The sequence below is a fragment of the Rhinolophus ferrumequinum genome, chromosome 18 (genome assembly GCF_004115265.2).
Source record: "Rhinolophus ferrumequinum isolate MPI-CBG mRhiFer1 chromosome 18, mRhiFer1_v1.p, whole genome shotgun sequence".
NCBI lineage: Eukaryota > Metazoa > Chordata > Mammalia > Chiroptera > Rhinolophidae > Rhinolophus > Rhinolophus ferrumequinum.
In genome coordinates this window covers 47,375,925-47,391,976 of record NC_046301.1, presented here as the reverse complement: position 1 = coordinate 47,391,976, position 16,052 = coordinate 47,375,925, and the positions used below count along the sequence as shown (strand labels likewise).

Genomic DNA, 16,052 nt, shown 5'->3' with positions numbered 1-16,052 from the left:
CCCAACTTCTCACTCTCTATGAACTGACCCAGGGCATGCTTTGCCCAAAACAGAGGCCATTCATTCTGTGAAAAGCTGAGGGAAGCAAAGGATGTCCCTAGTGTAGTAGGAGATGTGATACCTGGATAAGGTATCTGATTCCACCAGGTGGAGGAGTGGAGAGGGCAGAGGGAAGAACGTCGATGAGGGTGTGAGCGTGAATGAGCGCGCTGGGTTCTGGGAACACTGGTGTGATTTCCTAACATGTTACAAAGATGAAAATGTTTTTAAGATCTTCTTCTTGGGGCCATGGAAGTAATTTCTCTTTATCAGGACAAAGTCAATGCTTCCTGAAGCTGAGGTGGTTTCATGCTGGGGTTATGCAGGAACAAAATGGGTGTCAGCAGCCAACCACAGTATCTGAGCTGGTTTCCAGGGAGGGTGGCTGCACCTCTCTCCTCCAGCCCCTTCAGAATCCCTGTGAAAGGACATCGGGAGCTTGGAACCATGTGGCCTTGCTCCTGGACCTTGCTTTGTATGGGGTGCTGTGCCCCTCGGATCCATCTCACCTCGTATTCTGGAGGGTGGACACATCGCTGTTGAGTGAGGAGAGCTTGTTTTTCAGAATCCAGAGGGTCATCATAAAGAAAGCCAAATTAATCTGCAGAAACCCCACAAGGCTTATTGAGTACATTCCACATCTTAAACCTTCGTCCTAGCTCATCCAGCACCTAACCGAGCAGGTGAGAAGTTTTGTATTTCATAGCAGTCATAGGAAAACAGACCAAACATCCAGTAACCGAGGCACATTCCTATCCTGTAACTGGGTGACCAATTCATCCCAGTTTGCATGGGAATTACCAAGTTTAACACTGAAAGTCCAACATCTCAGGAAACCTCTTCAGTCCTCATTTAAAAGTAAATTGTCCCCCCTGGGAGCCTCCTCAGTCCTTGGCAGACTGGAATGATTGCTCTCCCTGCCTGTAACCCTCCTGATACACCTGCTCTTTGACTGACCCCGAGCTGGGCAGGAAGGATGCTCTGATGTCACCCATTACTCACAGAGAAGATGGTGCAGACAGGGCCAAGGAAGGTCCATATAAATCCTTTGTGTGTATGGAGCCAGCATCTAAGAGAGAGATGGAAAGAAATTGAAGAATGTATTTGCCTTTGCCTTTGTCGAAAAAAGAATCAATAAATAAACATATCCCTCACCTCCCATTGTTTCCCCTTGCCTCCTTTATTATTAATATTAGTTACTTTTTTTTTGGTAAGAACATTTAACCTGAGGTCTACTTTGTTAGTCAATTATAAGTATACAATATAATAGCTAGTTATAAGCACTATGCTGTATCGTTTTTGCAAACTTATTTATCTTTCATAATTGAAACTTTTGTATGCCCTTGATGGTGGTAACGGTTCCATGGATGTATACTTATCCCCAAACTCATCGGGTTCTATACATTAAATATGCACAGCTTTATTTTCACCTTAAACAGCAACATATTTATTTTTCTACCATATCATCTGACTTGAATTTTTAATTTAAATTTATCGGGGTGACATTGGTTACTAAATTATATGAGTTTCAAGTATACATTTATATAAAACATCATCTTTATATTGCTTTGTGTGTTCACGACACAAGTCAAATCTCCTTTTGTCACCATATATTTGACCTCCTTTACCTTCTTCTACCACCTTCCACCTCCCTTAGTCGCTGATAATCACTAAACTGTTGTCAGTGTCTATGAGTTTTTGTTTGTTTGTCTTGTTCATTTGTTGCTTTCAGTTTTATATCCCACATATCAGTGAAATCATATGGTTCTTGACTTTTGCTCTCTGACTTATTCTGCTTGGCATGATATTCTCAAGATCCATCCACATTTATATAAAACATCATCTTTATATTGCAAATGGCAGTATTTCATCTTTTCTGTGGCTGAGTAATATTCTACTGTATATATGTACCACATCTTCTTTATCCAATCATCTACTGAAGGACACTTTGGTTGTATCCATATCTTGGCCACTGTGAATAATGCTGCAATGAACATAGGAGTACATATATCTTTATAGATAAATGTTTTCAGATTTTTTGGGTTGATACCCAGAAGAGGGATTGCTGGGTCGTAGGGTAATTCTATTCTTAATTTTTTGAGGAACTTCCTTACTGTTTTCCATAGTGACTATACCAATTTACATTCCCACCAACAGTGTATGAGGTTCCTCTTTCTTTATAACCTCATCAACACTTGTTTTTCCCTGTCTTGTTATAATAGTCATTGCAACATGTGTGAGATGGTATCTCAGTGTGGTTTTGATTTGCATTTCTCTAATAGCTAGTGAAGTTGAGCATCGTTTCATATATCTGTTGGTCTTTCGTATGTCTTCGTGCCCAATTTTTAATTGGATATTTTGTTGTTGTTGAGTTCTTTATATATTTTGGATATTAGCCCCTTATCAGAGAAGTTGTTTGCAAATATCTTCTCCATTTCATTGGTTGTCTCATTTTGCTGTTGGTTTCTTTTGCTGTGCAGAATCTTTTTAGTTTGATATAGTCCCATTCATTTAATTTTGCTCTTACTTCCCTTGCCTTTGAGGTCAAATTTATAAAATCCTCTTTAAACCCAAGGCCCATATGTTCAGTACGTTATGCTTTCTTCTATGTAGTTTATTGTTTCAGGTCTTGTGTTTAGGTCTTCGATCCACTTTGAGTTAATTTTTGTATGTCGTGACAGATAGCTGTTTAGTTTCATTCTTTTGCACAAGGCTTTCCAATTTTCCCAGCACCATTTATTGAAGAGGCTTTCTTTTCTCCATTGTATGTTTTTGGCTCCTTTCTTGAAAATTATCTGCCCATTGATGTGTGTTTGTTTCTGGGTTCTCAATTCTGTTTCATTGGTCTGTGTGTCTGTTTTTCTGCCAATACCATGCTCTTGATTATTGTCACTTTCTAGTCAGAGTGTGATATCTTGTCTTTGTTCTTTTGTTCTCAGGATTGCTTTGGATATTCGAGTCTTTTGTGATTCTATACAAATCTGCTGATTTTTTGGATTCTATTTCTTTTAAAAATGTCATTGGGATTTTGATGGGGATTGCATAAATCTGTGTATTGCTTGGGATAATATGGCCATTTTAACTATGTTGATTCTCCCAATCCATGAACATGGAATATCTTTCTTTTTCTTTGTGTTTTCTTCAGTTTCTTCTAATAATGTCTTATAATTTTCAGTGTATAGGTCCTTCATGTTCTTTGTTAAGCTATTCTTAGGTATTTTATTCTTTTAGTTGCAGTTGCAAAAGGAATTGTTTTTTCATTACTTTTTCTGAAATTTCATTGTTAGTATATGGGAATGCAATGCATTTTTGTACATTGATTTTGTATTTTTATTGCAACTTATTTGCAACTTTATTGTATTTGTTTATTGTTTCTAATAGTATTTTGGTGGATTTTAGGGTTTTCTACATAAAGAATCATGTTGTCTGCAAAAAGTGACAATTTGGCTTCTTCATTCCCAATTTGGATGCCTTTTATTTCTTTCTGTTGTCTGATTGCTCTGGCTAGGACTTCCAATACTGTGGTGAATAACAGTGGTGAGAGGAGGCATTCTTTTCTTATTCCTGATCTTAGAGGAAAAGCTTTCAGTTTTTCACCATTAGTTGAGGGTTTGTTGTATATGGTCTTTATTATGTTGAGGTACTTTCCTTCTATACCCATTTTATTAAATATTTTAATCATAAATGGATGTTGTATCTTGTCAAATGTTTTTTCTGCATCTATTAATATGATCATATCATATTTATCCTTTATTTGATTTATGTGGTATATCACATTGATCTATTTGCATATGTTGAACCATCCTTGCACCCCTGAAATGAACCCCACTTTACCATGATGTATAAGCTTGTTAATGTATTGTTGCATTCGATTTGCTAGTATTTTGTTTAGAATTTTTCCATCTGTATTAATCAGAGATATTGGCCTATAGTATTTTGTGTGTGTGTGTGTGTGTGTGTGTGTGCGTGTGTGTGAGTGTGTGTATGTTAGCTTTACCAACTTTTGGTATCCAGGTTATGTTGGCCTCATAAAATGAGTTAGGAAATTTTGCCTATTTTCCCATATTTTGGAGGAGTTTGAATAATCTTTGAATCATTAAATCATTAAATCATTATTTCAGTATTAAATCATCTTTTCATGTTTGGTGTAATTCACTAGTGAAGCCATGTGGTCCCAGACTTTTGCTTTTTGGGAAGTTTTTGATGATTGTTTCAATTTCTTTGCTGTTGATTCGTCTGTTTAGATTCTCCAGTTCTTCATGATTCATTCTGGAAAGGTTATATATTTCTAAGAACCTGTCCATTTCTTCTAGGTTATTATTGAATTTGGTGGCATGTAGTCTTTCATAGTATTGTTTGATTCTTTGTATTTCTTTGGTATCTGTTGTAACTTTTCTTTCATTTCTGAATTTTTAAAAATTTTTAAAAATTTGTGTCTTTTCTCTTTTTTTTCCTTATTAAATCTAGCCTGGGGTTATGTACAGCTTTTTACATGTCAGTCTCAACTTAATAAATTGTTGTTGTTGTTTTTTAATTGGGCAATGTTGTAGAACAGTGTTTTCCCAGGACCTAACAGCTTCATGTCAAGTCATCGTTTTCAATCCAGTTATAGGGTTGCAGCTCACTGGCCCATGTGGGAATTGAACCGGTGACCTTGGTGTTATGAGCACTGCGCTCCAACCACTGAGCCAACCGGCCGCCCAATAAATTGGTTTTTAAAATTTTTAATTCTCTTAAAAAATCTATTTTAAGTCTTGGCCCACAGAAATAAGCATCAATTTTTTAATTAAAAAAGATTCAGTAAATTAATTTATGGTTTAGTGGACAAATATGTCCTCTCTATATGAGGATCTGTGCTTGGCTCAGGGATGTGGGAAAGTCAACAATTAGACAAGAACAATCAAGATGATGAGTTTTATGATCAAGTATGAAGAGCTATGAGAACATGAAACTGGATCCATAACCTAGTCTGGGGTATAGGAGATTCGGATAGTTGGGAAGGGTTCCCTGAGGGAACTGATTATGTTTATGCTCACATATGAAGGATAAGTAGCTGTAAAGAAGGTGAAAAAAATTGAGACACGAAAGAAGAAGTAGAAAAACGTAACAGTAACTCAAAGAGTACTAAGTCAGGGTTCATTTGCATTACATAATTTATTCCTCATAACAACATAGAGACTCAGTTGATCACGTGTCAGGAATCTGATGCTTAAGGAAACAGAGTTAGTAAGTCAAGGCCACATTGATAGAAATGACAGAATTGGAACTTGCTCCCAAGTGAGGAACTTGTCAGTGAGGTGGGAGGTTTGAGACCATGGAAAGAGTTAGACGGATCCACCAGAAGATTCAAAGAGAAAGCTACTAAGATAATGTGGGTAAACCGCAGGCTGAGGGCTAAGTTGGGCTGCCACATGCTTCTGTAATTGTGTTTAACTAGAACACGATCACACTCATTCCCTTCCATATTGTCTGTGGCTGCTTTTGTGCTACAAGAACAGACGTGAGTAGTTGCAACAGAGACCACAAAGCTGAAAAAATTTAGTCTTTGGCCCTTTACAGATAAAGTTTACTGACTTATATGTTAAGCAACCTAGGAAGGCCAGGTGGCCAGGGCTCATCCAATGCAGCTGAAAATCAATTTTATCAGCATAGGAAAATAATGTGTACACCAGACAGTGTGCATTTGATCCCAGATCTGCCACCAACCAGCTGTGTGATCTTGGCCATGTTAGTAATTTCTTTGCCTCAGTTGCCTCATCCGTAAAACTCATACAATACTAGCTTCTACTTCAGAGGGTTGTTCGGAGGATGATTTGAGCTGATAAATGAAAAATATTTGAAACAGTGACTGCATATCAGAAGTGATTTATAAATCCTAGTTTGGGTAATAATAATTATTTCACCATCTAAATCATCCTCCACTGCTTTTAGAATTAGGAGAAGTAGGTTACACAAACCAGTGCCATCCTCTCATTTCAATTTTGCTTTCTAGAACATTTAAAACTGTCTCTTCAGCGGGGGGATGAGTGAAAAAATTAAGGGGAATGTAGTCAGTAATGTTGTGGTAAATTTTCACAGTAACAGATGATTACTAGAATTAGTGGGGTGAGCACATTGTAAAATATTAAAATGTCTAATCACTATACTGTACACCTGAAACGAATATAACTAATACAATATTGTATAAGAACTATCGTAAATAAATAAATAAAAACCAAAGAAGTTTTCTTAATTAATGCAATAAATATTTAATATACATTTACTAATATACAAGATGCAATTAATGTTATACCAATAAATAGTCATTAATATAATATATAATTAATATATAAAGTAATTGAATCTAAAAGTTCAAAAAAATCACCTCAATTATTTTAACTATATATTAATTTATAATCATTGGCAATCATTAATATTATATTAGTGTATTGTTAATATTATACTCAACACTATGTAAATATATAATCATTAAATATTCTATATAATTAATATTTAAAACACTTAAATCTCTAGGACTTAAAAACAGTTACTTGAATGAAGATAATATTCATTATCTTCATGAATATTGAAGATAATATTCAATTATCTTGAATATTTTAAGATAGGAAGACGTCTTTGGAGTGATTACTAAGTGTTTCTTTGTTCATCATATTCTCGTGAAATTAAAGTGCTGCGTTGGTTCCCTGCTGGCCCTGGTCATGTGGAGAAAACAAGGACAGTGGGAATTCGCACTTACCGGGTGGGTGTCCCATAAAGGTGAGGCCCGGACGCTGCGGAAATGGCCACGATCATAGCCGGGAATCCGTAGCCCACAGGGAACATGAACTTCTTCATGAACCTGCTCACACTGGAGTAGTTGACCACCGTTAGGTTGCGTGCAGTGAGGAAGAGGTGCAGGCCGTCCAGCAGCATCCAGGTGAAGGACGCCAGATAGAGGTAGTGTAAGGCACCCGCGATGATGGCGCACAGCACCTGGGGGAGGAGTGAGAGTCACCAGGGGGCGTCAGGGGGGGTGGTCCCAGGACCTCTCCTGCACCTTGCCATTGGGGAGAACTCGGATGTGTATGAAGGAGTTGTTACAAGAGGGTTTGTCTGCTCGTTGCCTCACTCGGTGTGAAAGTGGCGACTCATCGCGCTAACCTTCCCGCAACCCAAGGCCATTTTATGAAGGTGTCGATGCAGTATCCCCTGGGCAGGGCAGAGGGTCCTTTGGGACAGTGTCAGTACCTTGGGCTCAGTTCTGTCGATGGCCGTGAGGAAGAGCAGGTGGGCCAGGAAGAGGCAGAGCGAGAGCTGCAGGTGGAGCGAGGTGCTGGTGTTCTGGATGGCTTTGCACAGCAGGAAGGTGAGGGCCGCCAGGAGGAGGCACAGCAGAGACAGGCTCAGCCCCACGTAGGTGATCACAGCCAGGGCGGGATCCTCCTCCTGGGACCCAGCCAAGAGAGAGCACAGTCACACTTTCCTGCTCTGGGGTAAAATTGTGCTTTTCAAAGTACACAGACTAGAATAGCAAAGCAAAAACAACAATAGTGCCAAGTGTAGGCAAGATGGAGCACTTGGAACTCTCATACACTGCTAAGTGAGATTGTAAAAGGAAACATCTATACTGGAATGGAGTTTGGTAGTTTCTTATAACGTTAAACATATACTGACTATATGACTTGACAATTACATTTCTGAGTGTTTATACAAGAGAAATGCAAACAAATGTTCACAAACAGAAAGTTTAAGAATGTTCGTAATAGCTTTATTCATAATAGCCTGGTGGGAAGCAATGCAAATGTCCTTTAGCTGGAGAACAGATAAATTGTGGTGTAGTCATACATGCAATGCTCTAGAACATTAAAAAGGAATGAACTATAGTTATTACACACAATATAGTAACATGGGAGAATCCCATAGACATTATGTTGAACAAAAGAAGCCAGACACGAAAGAGAATGATTCTATACTACTGAATGATTCTAGAACAGTCAAAATTAAACTATGGTGATAAAAATCAGATCCATACTTTCCTGGGGGTGTGGACGAAAGATTGACTGAGATTGGAATGAGGGACTTTCTGGGGTTATGGAAAGGGTCTATATCTCAATTGGGGTTGTAGTTACAGGGGGCTTATTATTGTCAAAACTCATGAACTGTATAATTATAATCTGATTTTTACTGCGAATATATTGTACCCCAATAAAGTCAATTAAAAAATTAATTACTTGAGGGTCTGATGTCTAGAAGGGAGATAGAGCTGTTTATTCTATTCAGTGGTACCCATGTAAAACAATTAAGTCCGCGAACTCATCCTAGAAAAAGTTCTACGTACCTCATTGCTGAATATCACTACGGTCACCTTCGAAGTACTCCCCTTGGGAAGCTATGCACCTAGTCCCCCCTTCCAAGCAATTTTGGAACTCTTTTCCTGGAATGGCCATCAAAGCTGTCGTATTACCCTTAATGTCCTGAATGTCATCAAAATGTCTTCCTTTCAATATTCCCCTTATCTTTGGGTAAAGAAAGAAATCACTAGGAGCCAGATCAGGTGAGTATGGAGGGTGTTCCAATACAGTTATTTGTTTTCTAGCTAAAAAGTCCCTCATAGACAGTGCCGTGTGAGCTGGTGCATTGTCGTGATGCAAGAGCCATGGATTGTTGGTGAAAAGTTCAGGTCGTCCTACTTTCACGCAGCCTTTTCAGCACTTCCAAATAGTAAACTTGGTTAACTGTTTGTCCGGTTGGTACAAATTCATATGAATAATCTCTCTGACATCAAAATAAGGTTAGCAACAGCATGCAACTAGTTCGTGAGGTTAATTGTCAGAACTTCTTCAAGATACTAAGCCTCTGAACCCATGAAAGTTGTATTTTGTTCCTGAAATTTGTGCATCACTAAGCTTATTCAGTTTACATGTTGCTTTCCTAGAAGTGATGCTCCATTTTAGCCCCTTCCTACCAAACTCAATTACCTGAGGTCACCTTCATGAGTATTTGTATTAGCAAAGGTGAGAAAGAATAATATTCGTGGGGTGGGAAAAATAAGGTGGACCACAAAAGCACATGCGTTTATCTGTCTCTCCTCTTCCCCTCCCATCTTTCCTCATTCCTAATTTTAGTATTTTTCAAGTTTTAAAGGAAACCTTTGGCTGAAAGCAAATATCAATTATTTTGGTATTGAAGATGGTGGCCCAAAATTTGTGTGCATGCATGTACACACACACACACACACACACACACACACACACACAGAGCCCGCTTCTTGGAAACAATCCAAATGCCAGAAATAAAAACACCATTTCAATTTTCTGTGGAGCTAGAGAATAATTGGAAGACGTGCTAAAATTAGAGAAGATTGACTAGAGGTGCACATGGGAGGAAACCTGAATAATCTGTTTCATGATTATAATAGAGGAAATGATGAAGGCAGGAGTTTCCTTACACCAGTTGGTTTAAAGATTCAGAGGAGTTGAAGCAAAGTGTATAATTGCACAAATAAACCATATTTGCAGAAGAAATTTGACTCTGCCTGTGGAGGAAAATACAGATTTTGCTCAAAAAGCCTCACCACTGACATTTCATTTAGCTTGGATAAATTTTTAAAACTCACATAAAATCTCTGTGATAGTTTGTAATACAGCCATAACCATGTTTTCACAGAAATATCTTGGAAATAACTCCTCCAGGAACTATTTGCTTTAAAGATAAGTAATCAGAAGAACAAACACAATATTTATAGAAAATATTACAAAAAGAAAAAGAGAAAAAAATTGTAAGGAAGGGAGATTTGCCAAATAACTATTACCATGGAGTAAATGAAAGTTATGATGTTATTTACCATGAATATGAATATGTAAGGAAGCGCTTGCCTTTATAAGCAAGAAATAAAAGCAGAGGTGAAAGATCTCAGAGAAGAGAGGTCTTAATGAAATTTTGTATTAGAAAAACTCAGTAAATAAAGGGCAGGGAAAAAACCCTATAGTAATAAAGGCAAAAATTAAGAATGTTATATTAAGAATAGATCCTGATGGAAACACAGCTTAAAGGACATAGAGAATGAAAATAGAAAACAGTGAGCAAAATTAACATTAAAAAAGGGGTGAAAAAGAATCAGAGGAATACTCCATTGTATAAATATACCACAGTTTCTTAATCTAGTCGTGTATGTGTACCGAGTGGAGTATAGCACAGGGAAAAGAGTCAATAAAATTGTAATAGATACGTGCAATGTCAGAGGGGTAGTAGATTGAGGGAGAGCGGGTTATGACTTTGTGAGGGGTGTGAATGTCTATTACATTGTTTTGTATACCTGAAATGAAAAAAAAAATCAGAGGAAAAAGAAATATGGGAGTTAGGCAAAAGAGAGCCACAATATGCATAATTGGAGTATTCAATGAAGAAAACCGAATTAATGAAGAGAGTAAATACTGAAAAATAGATTTTAAGACATTATTTTCCAAAAGAAAATAAAAGTTGAATTTATACACTTAAACACCTAGCACAGATGGTTGGGATGAATAGCCAAGAATGATGGTACTGTTGCCAAACTTTAAAATTTAAAGGAATCCACTGAGTAGCTACATAAATGTGTTGAAATGTGGCAATATCTATCAAAATTATAACTACAAATTTGACCCATCAATGTTATTGAAATATCGTAGAAGCAAAATACTGAAAAGAAAATGTTTATCATTAGAACTTGTTAGACTATAGAACAGCCATAAATGGAAAGCCATATAGATGTAAAAATGAACGAGAACGTTCTTTATATGCTGATATAGAACATCTCAAATATTTTAAGTGAAAAAAATGCATGAGAGTGAATATGGCATGCAATGGCTTGAGTGAAAACAAAATTGTGTATTATGTGTATGTGCTTCTTCATACATAAAATACCTCTAAAAGGATTCAGAAGAAACTGATATTTCTTCTAAGAAGGGCCCTGATCACTGAGCAATATGGGTGGGAAAGAGCCTTTTCAATGTTACCCCTTCTGTTCCTTTTGAGTTTTAAACCACGTAAATATTTTTATCTCTTCAAAAATATAAATTAGGAAATGCACAACGCACTCTATTCTATAACAAAGTGTCATGAAGAAACACATTTTTTGAGGGGGGGAGAGTTGAATTACTGAATTTTTCTGGATTTCCTTAAAGCTTGGTCATTTAGTTGAGTTCTCATTCTTATATCTTATATACCCATTACCTGAGGTAACCTGGGTGAATCCCAATTCCTGGTGAACCCACAAAAGAAGAAACCACATTGCCTGGCCAGGAAAGGACAGTTTGGCCCTTGATGCGGCTGCTTTCACTGGCTCCCCTCTGACCTCTCTTATCACATCTCTTTCTAGTCCCGGCAGTTCCAAGCATTCCTATCTCATAGCTCCTCTCAGAGCTCTCACCTGCACATCGTACTGGGCCATGAGGATGGCAAAGCTGCTGAGGTGGGTGCATTGACAGGTGGTGCTGGTGTTTCTGGTGCCCACCATCCAGCAGCCTTTGGTGGCCCAGTGACCACATCCATCCTGACCATGTTCCCAGAAGACACAGAGTATCTCCTCCCTTGGACCAGGGATCACCGGCTGTAGGAACAGGGCACAGGTGTGAGCTGATTAGTGGTTCTGCCGCTCAGGGATGCTGAGTCAAAGATGACTCAGGAAGGGCTGACTTTCCTGGAGAGACAATGCACCTGGGGGGAGCCCCCAAACCCCAAGGCTGAGACAAGCAGCAAGGCCGTGTCCAGAACTCAGACTCCTTCCACACCCACAGCCCCATCCCACCAGCACTCACATGGTGAGAGAAGTTGAAAGTGACTGCGGAGCTGAGGTTCTGGGTGTCCTTGTTGCTCAGAAAGGCGGAGTTGACATCTGAGAGCAGGACGGAGGAGACTCCCTGCCATAAGCCCTCGTGTGTCTCCTGCAGAACTGCCTGCTTCGCAGGCTCCAGGACCAGTGGGGCCTCAGCCAGCAACTTGCTCATCCCTGGCATGGAGACAAGGCCCACGACAGAAGGGCCTGCAGGACGAGGCCAAGGGTGACATCTCAGGGTCATCATCAGGGCTCTTTCCTCCTCACATGGACTCTCCCTAATGGCGCTACCCACCTTACACTTTATTTTAATCTTTAATTCTCTGTGTGTCACATCCTGGCTGTCTTGTCTCATGGCAAGTTCTCAGTGGCCTTCCCCTCCCTCTCTCAGTCATTACCTGCCTCACCAGATTCCTGCACCGCGTCCCAGTTGAACAGCATCTTTGCCTGGCTCTGGCCCAAGGTGACGTCTCCAACTCCTCGCTCCTGCACATTCAGAGACAGTTCTGTAGTGGTGGCAATGGCATGAGGGATGAGAGAAATCAGGTTATTGCTTGCAATACCGGGATTATATTTTTCAGTATGCTGGTAAATCACATAAATTTTAAGTACTAAAATAAGAGTAATGTGGCTGGTTTGATATGGTTACTTGAGCATTTTTAAATACTGAAAACCAAAGAGTCTCCAAATGTTGCACTTATTTAAAAAATATTCTACTAAAACTGCATAATCTCAAGAAAAAGGAAGAAAATGCTCATGGACAAGGCAAGGCTTCTGTTGCAGTGACAATTCTAACTATAGCTCAAAGATTTAAAAATTTTAAATGTATACAACTGTTAAATCTGATGTAGGTATTTGCAATTCAAAGTCTGACAAGGGTCTAGTATCCAGAATATACAAAGAGTTCTTAAAACTCAACAATAAGACAAATAACCCAGTTTAAAAATGGGTAAAAGATTTGAATAGACATTTCTCCAAAGAGGATATAGAAAGTTCCAATAAACCCATGAAAAGATATTTAACATCTTTAGCTACTAGGTAAATGAAAATTAAAACCACAATGAAATACCACTTCACACCTACTAGGATGGCTATAATAAAAAACTCAAAGAACAACAAATGTTGGCAACAATATGAAGAAATTGGAACCCTTATACACTGGTGGTGGGAATGTAAATGGTGCAGCCACTGTGGAAAAACAGTTTAGCATTCTTAAAAATGTTCAACATAGAGTTACTATATGTCCCATCAATTCCACTCCTAGCTATCTACCCAAAAGAAGTAAAAGTATATATCTACACAAATACTTGTACATGAATATTAATTTGTAAGAGCCAAAGAGCAGAAAAAACCCAAGGGCTCGTCAAATGATAACTAGATAAATAAAATGTGTATAACCATATAATGGCATACTATTTGACCATAGAAAGAAATGAAGTACTGATGCATGCTACAACATGATGAAACTCAAAAACATGCCGAGTGAGAGCAGCCAATGACATAAAACCATATATTATATAATTCCATTTGTATGAAGTGACCAGGGTAAGTAAATCTGTAGAGGAAGAAAGCAGATTAGTAGTTGCCGGGAATGGGAGTGACTGCTAATGGGTATGGGGTTCTTCTTGGGATGATAAAAATGTTCTATAATTACTTAGTGGTGATAGTTGCACAACTTTGTGAATATGCTAAAAACCATTAATTAAACACTTTAAAGTGGGAGTATATGGTATGTAAATTATATCCCAATAATGCTGTTGAAAAACACCTGATCAAGGTGAGTATGCCTGGTAATTGCCATCTACATATAGTAAAGTTAAAAAAAAAGTCTGGAAATGCTTTCTTTGAAGTAAAAATAGAACCATTAATAAAATAATTGCAATGACCAGATTATTTGAGTATAAAGGAGTCAGAGGAAGATATTTGCAGCCAGTTTTTAATTCTCTCTTCATCATCTCCCTGGGCAGTATAGGTGTTGAAAGAGCTGAGAAAATTGCACAAAAATAAACGTGTTACAATGAAACCATTGATATAATGTTATTTAAGATTGTACTTAAAATGGATTAAATAATAATATGGAATTTTCAATGTTTCAAGATTAATTGCGTTTTATTCATTTGCAAGCAGTGTTTATTTTTGAATTGCTGGTATTTTATGTTATAGTTGTATAAACGATATATTAAATGATGTACTTATTGATATTTGTATATATTTATTTTTGCTTATCATTTCAAAATTTTTAAGCTTTGTGCTTGAAACAAATAAAGGACTTAGTTTTGCAGGACTTTATTTTATTATATGAGTAATATTTTATTTTAAATAAAATTCTGAGATGTGAGTGTGGTCCCTTGGCACCAATGGGGCAGTCTCTAGGAAGATGGAGGAATTAGATGGTGAACAGGTGGAGCAGGAGCCTGGGGCAGACCCAGGTACTTACCTGTGCCTGCAGGAGCATGCAGAGTCAACAGCCCATTGGGCAAGACCTGGCTCAGCCCTCTCAGAACACCCTCCAGGCCAAAGAGCAGGTTGGTGGCCACACAATGCTGCTCTGAGCGGGGCAGGCTCTCCAGGTCACCAGGGGTCTCCAAAAGCTCATCCACCTCCTGCACAAGATCCTGAGGAAATGGGGACACAGAGTCAGTGGGCAACAGACCAAAGGGGCTGCATGAAGACCCTGATTATTTAGCCCCAGAGAACTGTTTATTTGGAAAATAACAATGGCACTGAATTCAATTCCTCAGATGACCCTTGCTGCTTAGATCTCAGCCACTCAGAGGTCAACCTGGGTCAAGAATTTCAAAGGATGACATAAACCCAAAGTCCCGAACCAACAATAGGGAAAGAACCATAAATTAATGCACCTGAGTGTCTTTAAAAGTGCTTCTAGATACCAGAGTGCTCCAGCCTTCTCTCCACCATGGGTGAGAGGCCAGTTGCAGTGTCTACTACGTGGGAGCTTGGCTGCACGACTACCAAAGGGACCCAGGTCTCTATGGGATTCCCATATCCTGCCATTGTCTTGGTTCTGACTTTACCTGGATGGCATTCTCGGCCTTGGCTGGACTGAAGTCTCGAGATAACTTCTGGACTTTGTCAAAGAAGTGGGAGAGGCTCTGGGGAGAGGGAACATGAGGGTAGGTCAGAGATCCTGAAGGGGAGCTTGGGGAGAGGGTGAAGACACAAGATAGTGTTGGCAAGGGTCTGTCTATTTCCTGGTTTTCCGCTGACTCTTCACCTACCTGACTGTTAACTCCAGAAGGTGGTGTCCATGAGGAGAAAGGGATCTCTGCGGGGAAAAGAGGCAGGACAGCCGTTAGCATGTGTGTATGTACATGCTTGTGAGTGTATGCATATGTGTGCATTCATGTGTGTACTTGCCTCTTGTGAATGTGCATGCATGCATATATGTGCCAATGTGGTTTGCATACATGTATATGTGTGTACACATATGGGTGCTAATGTGTGCATGCATTTGTATGTGTCAAGACCATGTACCTTTACAGATGGTGGTGTTTAGACTATTCAGATGCATAGATCTGGTCACCCAGTCATGGGGACAGTAGCATCTGTAGCTTTCTCTCACTTTGACGCAGTAGGTGGAGTTGTGGCATTGGTGTCGCCCCGAGCTGCACTCATCCACATCTGGAGACATAAAAAAGAGGGTGGGTCCCCTATCCCAGCCAAGCTAAGGCCACCCTTCTAATCACCAACCCCAATCTTACTACTCTCCACCATCATTGTTAGGCATCAAGGAGTCCATCATAGCTGAAATAGATGTCATCTAATGATGGCACTCAGGGCAAGGGTTGGCAAACTATGGTCCTCAGGCCAAACTCACCTGCTGCCTGTTTCTGTACAGTCCATGAGCTAAAAATGATTTTTATATTTTTAAATGGCCAAAAATATCAAAGAAGAGCCATCTTTTGTGACATATGAAATTTATATAAAATTTAACTTTCAGTATCCATAGATAAGGTTTTATTGGAATGCAGCCATGCCAATTTATTTATGTGTTGTCTATAACTGCTTTCACACTATAATGGCAGAGATGAATAGTTCTGACAGGGACCTTGTTGTCCCCAAAGCCTAAGACATTTACTACCTGGACCTACCTTCATAGAAGGAGTTTGCTGGCCTCTACATTCCAGAAAGGTGGGCGAGACAAGAATTATGTAAGTGTGTTTGTTTGTGTGTGTGTGTGTGTGTGATCTCAGGTCAGAGC

General features: G+C 39.0%; 2 protein-coding genes across 4 annotated transcripts in view; one reads left to right on the top strand and one right to left on the bottom strand.

Annotated features, from left to right (window-relative positions):
* LOC117037930 (zinc finger protein 333) overlaps positions 1 to 16,052 on the top strand; it is a 1,118,586-nt gene that overhangs the window by 130,216 nt on the left and 972,318 nt on the right. The gene's annotated exons all lie outside the window — the stretch shown is intronic.
* LOC117037929 (adhesion G protein-coupled receptor E2-like) overlaps positions 1 to 16,052 on the bottom strand; it is a 42,854-nt gene that overhangs the window by 5,538 nt on the left and 21,264 nt on the right. The window contains exons 5-15 of one of the 3 annotated variants that reach the window (XM_033134465.1): positions 15,326 to 15,472; positions 15,070 to 15,116; positions 14,866 to 14,943; positions 14,268 to 14,445; positions 12,229 to 12,336; positions 11,814 to 12,037; positions 11,426 to 11,605; positions 7,267 to 7,464; positions 6,776 to 7,011; positions 1,042 to 1,108; positions 549 to 640 (exon numbers count right to left, since the gene is read on the bottom strand). In XM_033134465.1, the coding sequence (XP_032990356.1) occupies positions 549 to 640; positions 1,042 to 1,108; positions 6,776 to 7,011; positions 7,267 to 7,464; positions 11,426 to 11,605; positions 11,814 to 12,037; positions 12,229 to 12,336; positions 14,268 to 14,445; positions 14,866 to 14,943; positions 15,070 to 15,116; positions 15,326 to 15,472 (1,555 nt within the window). Of the gene's footprint in view, positions 1 to 548; positions 641 to 1,041; positions 1,109 to 5,281; positions 5,858 to 6,775; positions 7,012 to 7,266; positions 7,465 to 11,425; positions 11,606 to 11,813; positions 12,038 to 12,228; positions 12,337 to 14,267; positions 14,446 to 14,865; positions 14,944 to 15,069; positions 15,117 to 15,325; positions 15,473 to 16,052 lie in introns of those variants that run through there. The other 2 variants (XM_033134466.1, XM_033134467.1) reach the window with 2 other exon arrangements.